General features: G+C 40.5%; 1 protein-coding gene across 1 annotated transcript; it reads right to left on the bottom strand.

The window, feature by feature from the left end:
- Window positions 1-273: 273 nt before the first annotated feature.
- LOC108677988 (serpin B3-like) lies at window positions 274-6581 on the bottom strand (the record flags this gene model as incomplete). Its single annotated transcript, XM_018166309.2, has 5 exons — window positions 274-475; window positions 857-998; window positions 4652-4837; window positions 5810-6024; window positions 6482-6581. Coding segments are annotated over 5 exons (792 nt in total), but the record flags the coding sequence as incomplete, so codon positions are not given.
- Between the last annotated feature and the right edge of the window lie 255 nt (window positions 6582-6836).

Genomic DNA, 6836 nt, shown 5'->3' with positions numbered 1-6836 from the left:
TTAGAGTTTATACGCCTGGAAACGTGCAACAAATTATTGATTATTGTATTGTTATCGGGAGCTGAGCTTCCCTAAAAGTTTCAGAGCGCTAGCTAATGGGAAAGTTGGTGAAATATCGATTGCAAGATTTGATCATCACAGACACGAAAGCGAGGTAAGAAAAACGTGGTAATAAAATACACTAATAATACACTTCCTCACCCAGAGCACTGATTAGGTCGCAGCTGGTTTCCTGCTTCCTCTGTGAACCTCTCGCACTTGTTTCAGGCGCCAGCCTCAGCAGGTAACCAGCACGCTGGCAACCTGCTTTCACTGTGTACGTAACCTTAGGCCGACGCCTGCGGTTGTGTAAGGCGGCCGCAGAAGAGAATTACCCCAGATTTTTGTTTCTCTCCCAACATGAAGAAAAATGGATGGTCTGCCGTGAAGGTCAGCCGGTTGAGCTTGCGGCCCTTACATTTTTTCTTTCGAACGGCTGTTCGCGAGAAAAACAACAACATGATAAATGAAAACAATTCCAATTTGATAAAAATATTCTGTCTCGTTTCCGTTGCGCAAAGTTATTTTCAAAAAATTTCCACAAAGTTCAAAAGCTCGAAAACCAAATGAGGTGATTTACTCATAACTCATCAAACCCAACAATCAAAGATGAGAAATCTACATCTACGTGTACCTGGGCTGCAACTTTAAAAACCAGTTTTGTTGAAGATTTGGACTTCAATGGAATTTTTATTGAAGAGCAGCTTCTGTCCAACTATACCAATATTAGGCTGCAACGTCTACTTATGCGAGTTTCGATAGCATGGCCTAGGTTATTAAAAACTTAACTGTTCACTAAAAATTGCGGTGCACTCACCCGTGGCAGCGGCGGCTTCACTGCCCTCTTCGTTGACGTCGATGAAGGCTTTGTGCAGCACATTGGAGACGTAGAGGCCGCCGGGCCGACCTCCTATGCCGCTCAGATCCGCTGAAGACCCGAACATGTCGCTCACACCCAACTACCGTAGGACATCATGATAAGACTGAGGACTAGGATAACTTGATTAGGACTAGGACGAGTTCATTAAGACAAGGAAGACTTCATTTTACCATGTAGGTAAAATTTTTGGATTTTGGCTTTTCCGGTTTTTAGTCTCATCTTAAAGCTGACGTTCTGAGCTATCCAACGGTACCAAAACCGTCTCTGTACGTTGATTTATGCGTTCACTACAGATTCCGCAGGAGAGGGAGGTGGGGGAGTTCTTGAACAAATTAGATCGGGGAAAATTAGCTGCGTCGCATATAAATAGAGTGGCTGGTGGTCCGGTGGAGCAAGAGCTCAGTTACCCTCCTGTCGTCGCACGAGGACGTGTAGTAGCAGTTGCTCCCACCATCCTTGACTGGTACAAGCTCCAGTTACGTTTAATTTCGTATCCTTGATACATTGAGTGGCTATTCGGATGCGCGCGGGATTTTGTCACGCCCTCCTGAACATTCACACTTTTTGTCACGGCAAATACATCTCCTCCTAGAGTTTTGAAGCTACAGCGATGAGAGATACATCATTCGATTCATAATGAAAAGATCTAGCGATTGTCGAGCCGTGTGAGTTCAAAGCCGTCATTGATTGGCTGACGGAGTTAAATTTATTACTATTTCGTGGCCCGACAATCGCTAGATAAGGTCTTTACGCATCGAATGATACCTGTCTCGATGTTGTAGCACGATATTTGTAGGAGGAGATGCATTTTCTAAAGTACCCCTTTATGGCCGTTTTCTATGAATTTCACGTTTTCTTTCATTTTTTTCGAAAAATTCACATGAACAAAATAGTCGTCATTTTCGATTTTACATATGTGTACCAAGTTTGGAGATGATCCTTCCCTGAATATAGAAAATAGATTTTGACCTACATGGTTTCCTTAACACTAGGATGACTTGACTAGGACTATAAGACTTTATTAGGACTAGGATGACTTGATTAGGATTAGGATGAGTTCATTAAGACAAGGAAGACTTCATTAACACTAGGATGACTTGATTAGGACTATAAGAATTTATTAGGACTAGGAAGACTTCATTAATTAACACTAGGGTGACTTGATTAGACTAGGACGAGTTCATTAAGACAAGGAAGACTTCATTAACACTAGGATGACTTGATTAATACTAGGACGACTTGATTAGGACTAGTAAGACTTGACTAGGACTAGGATGACTTGATTAGGACTAGGAAGACTTTATTAGGACTAGGACGACTTGATTCAAACTAGGAAGACTTGATTAAGACTAGGACGACTTGATTAGGACTAGGATGGCTTGATTAGGACTAGAATGACTTTATTGAGACTAGGAAGGCTTGATTAGGACTAGGACGATTGACTAAAACTAGGAAGACATGATTAAGACTAGGAAGACTTGATTATCACTAGTACGACTTGCTTAAGACTAGGGAGACTTTATTAGGACTAGGACGACTTTATTAGGGCTGGAAAGACTTGATTAAGACTTGGACGACTAGATTAAAACTAGGAAGACTTGATTGGGACTAGGACGACTTGATTAGGACTAGGATGACTCGATCAGGTCTAGGAAGACTTGATTAAGACTAGGACAACTTAATTAAAACAAGGAAGACTTGATTGTGAGGAGGAAGACTTGATTAAGACTAGGATGGCTTGATTTGGATTAAGACGACTTGATTAAGGCTAGGACCACTTGATTAAGACTAGGAAGACATGACTAATACTAGGACGTCTTGATTAAGACTAGGAAAACTTGATTAGGACTACGAAGACTTGATTAGGACTAGGAAGACTTGTTTAAAGCTAGGACGACTTGATTAGGACTAGGAAGACTTGATTAAGACTAGGAAGACTTGATTAAACCTAGAAAGACTCGATTAAGACTAGGACGACTTTATTAGGACCAGAACGACATGATTAGGGCTTGATTAGGACTAGAACGACTTAATTAGGACCAGAACGACTTGATTAAGACAAGGACGACTTGAACCGAAGAACGAGGACCGAAGAAAGTGTAACACAGCCGACCTGCACATTGACTTTTAACTGACTTCCAATTCATGAAATAGCTTTACTGTATTGTGAAGTACGGTACTTCCTTGCCAGGCATCTGACGTTAAAATAACGTTCATTAAACGTTGTGTCTGGCGTTAAAATAAACTTTATTAAACGTTGTGTCTGACGTTAAAATAACGTTCATTAAACGTGGTGTCTGACGTTAAAATAACGTTCATCAAACGTTGTGTCTGACGTTAAATTAACGTTAATTAACACGTTGACTACGAAGTGGTACATATGCGTACCACGAAATGTATTACTCCAGGACGTAGTGGTACATAATTCAGGTTGCCTAAAATCGGCCAAATCCGAGAACAAAAAAGGCCAAAAAGGCTGATAACTCAATATATACTAGTTTATTTGTAGGGTGTGCTATAAGAATTCCATTTATTTTTTTTTTGCAGTATTTAAAATGTAATTAGGAAGTGCCCATATCATGAACTTTAGCCGGCCAACGCAATTGAGAAAAACTAAATCACAGAATTTGTCCGGAAAAAATGACCGTCTGGCAACCCTGTTTAAAAACAGTACAAAAAATCGAATAATAGTACTAGATGAAGCAATCGTAGTCAACGTGTTAAACGTTGTGTCTGACGTTAAAATAACGTTCATTAAACGTTGTGTCTGACGTTAAAATAACGTTCATTAAACATTGTGTCTAACTTTAAAATAACGTTCATTAAACGTTGTGTCTGACGGTAAAATAACGTCCATTAATCGTGGTGTCTGGCGTTAAACAACGTTCACTAAATGTTGTGTCTGACGTTAAAATAACGTTCGTTAAACGTTGTCTGACGTTAAAATAACGTTAATCAAACATTGTGGCTGACGTATAAATAACGTGCATTAAACGTTGTGTTTGACGTAGAAATAACGTTCATTAAACGTTGTGTCTGACGTTAAAATAACGTTCATCAAACATTGTGTCTGACGTAGTAATATCGTGCATTAAACGTTGTGTCTGACGTAGAAATAAAGTTCATTAAACGTTGTGTCTGACGTAGAAATAACGTCCATGAAACGTTGTGTCTGACGTTAAAATACCGTTCATTAAACATTATGTCAGACGTTAAAATAACGTTCATCAAACATTGTGTCTGACGTAGTAATAATGTGCATTAAACGTTGTGTCTGACGTAGAAATAACGTTCATGAAACGTTGTGTCTGACGTTAAAATAACGTTCATTAAACATTATGCCAGACGTAGTAATATCGTTCATTAAACATTGTGTATGACGTAGAAATAACGTTCATTAAACGTTGTGTCTGACGTAGGAATCACGTTCAATAAACGTTGTTCCGAAGAAATCATTGCGTTATCAACATGGCATCGACGTCATTTGCCTGGAGGGTCATAAAATCGCTCTCTGATCATTATTAACTCATATCAATCATGAATAACGAACTTATTACTCACTTATAAATAACATTCACTAACTTGAGTGTTTCGACAAGGTCTTCATAGTGCATGAAACGCAGGATGATGACATCCACATTGACTTCTAACTTTCTTCCTTTGGTTGCAATATTTTTACCAAATAGTAAACTACCTGAGGTTCAATATTACTCACTGATACTGACTACTTACCGACTGGAGAGTAGCGACGAGATCCTCGAAGTACTCCAGCTTGAAGCGCGGGATGGTCACTTCCACCTTAACTTTTCGCTCCGAGTCGAAGAACTCGCGTAGGTCGATCCCCTGCAGCTTGCGCTCTACCTCTGCCAGACCCGTACGCTGGTCTGGTAGCACGATCACCAGGCTTAGGTTGCCGCCCTGTCGTGTGAACCACTCAGTGAGAGGATATAGCACACACGATTCCGGTAACTACCCTGTGACAATTATTAAAATGGTTTGCAGGAACAATTATTATTCGGGTTACAACCTAGTGACGAATGGATCAAAGGAAGTATGTAGCACACAAGAGTCGAGTTGCAACTTTGTGGCAACCATTGAAACAAGTTAAAATACTAGAATATAAAACTTCAACCTCTTTACTTTTGTTTAATTCTAAAACTTTCTAAGGAATTTTATATTTAATACTTAACTCAGAAAATATCATGTGACGTAGAAATAAAGAAGTTACATAGAATTTAAAACTAAATACATGATCCCTGGGACTAATGGGTTTTAACGTTCAAATTTCAAAGTTAATACACTAGTTGGTGGTCATGAGAAACCAGACACTACGATGAAGTTCAACATGTCATTCACCGCAGTGCTTAGCCGTGAAAAGCTAATAAGTTTTTCAGGAGTTAGCTTATCATGTGCACTCTTTTTTATAAATTTATTTTCTACCAAATTTCCGGAAATATGGAATCACTGAACTGCAATTCCAGACTTCTATTCGCCGAGCTGAGGGTTGAAGAATAGGGTAACGTGGGGCAGCGCGCCCCCCACTTTTTTTAAACTAAATTTTTGATGAAGTTTTAATTGATACGAGGTGGTTCTTTGTTTTGTTTAAAGGTACAACTAATGAGGAATGTATGATGTGAATTAGACGCCTATAGAGTTATTCAATTTTTAATGAAACACTATTTTGTTTTACCCTACTATGGAGAATACTAAGAATACTCCAGCGTGACCTGAGGCTGCTACGTTCGAAACACAAGTGATATTAAGGCTGTGCTCCAGTGTGACCTGGGGCTGCTACGTTCGAAACACATACAAAGGATATAAGGCGGTGCTCCAGCGTGACCTGGGGCGGCTACGTTCGAAACACATACAAAGGATATTAAAGATACTGACCTGATAGTCCATGCCGAGCACGGTAGCTTCGAGATCCTTCCTAATCATGTATCCGTACTCTTCATTGGCCCTCATCATGGGGACATTGACACTGTTCGTCTCATCAGTGTAGAAAGGCAAGTCCTGCGTCCGGGACTTGTCAAACTGCTTCGTCCAAAGCCCCTTGAAGTAGACGGCGTTCACGAGCACCAAACACGTTGAAGCGTCCAGGATGCCTGCGACAAGAAGTTTTTTGGGAAAAGACGTTCCAGGGCATTCGGAAAATTTCAAGGTCTTTCGGAAAATGGCGTTCGGGGTGTAACGGAAAATGACATTCAAGGTCTTTTGGAACAAAATTCAAGGTAAATAGAAAAAAGTTGTTCTTTTTGGTAGACGATGTTCATGGTCTTTTTGAAAAACATGGTCTTTTGGAAAGAAACATTCAAGGTCTTTTGTGTGCGGTTTGATGAGTAGCATGTACACATTCTTAGCGTGATCAGTCGTGGAATGTCCACATGACTTGCATTTACAGCGCTCATACCCATGAGTGCCTTTCATCTTATTTTCGAAACTTAATAGCAACTTCCTCGGACTTTTCGACGGCATTCATCGTTACCTACACCAACATCATCATCACCATCACCACCAACATCATCATCACCATCACCACCAACATCATCATTATCACCCGACCTTCAGGTATGAGGTTCTTGATCTTGTTTTTGGTTGCTTCCTCGACCGCCTGGTTGATCTCTTGACGCACTGCCTCCGTCTGGCCACCGAAGTCAACCACCTGACAGAGATCATATCACTCAACCACCTGACAGAGATCATATCAGTCAACCACCTGACAGAGATCATATCAGTCAACCACCTGACAGAGATCATGTCAGTCAACCACCTGACAGAGATCATATCAGTCAACCACCTGGCAGAGATCATATCAGTCAACCACCTTACAGAGATCATATCCAGTCAACCACCAGACAGAGATCATATCAGTCAACCACCTGACAGAGAACATATTAGTAAACCACCCGACAGAGAT

The sequence above is a fragment of the Hyalella azteca genome, unplaced genomic scaffold, assembly GCF_000764305.2.
Source record: "Hyalella azteca isolate HAZT.00-mixed unplaced genomic scaffold, Hazt_2.0.2 contig7680, whole genome shotgun sequence".
Classification (NCBI taxonomy): Eukaryota; Metazoa; Arthropoda; class Malacostraca; order Amphipoda; family Hyalellidae; genus Hyalella; species Hyalella azteca.
Note: the sequence above shows the minus strand (reverse complement) of the source record. Positions and strands in the feature narration are given on the sequence as shown.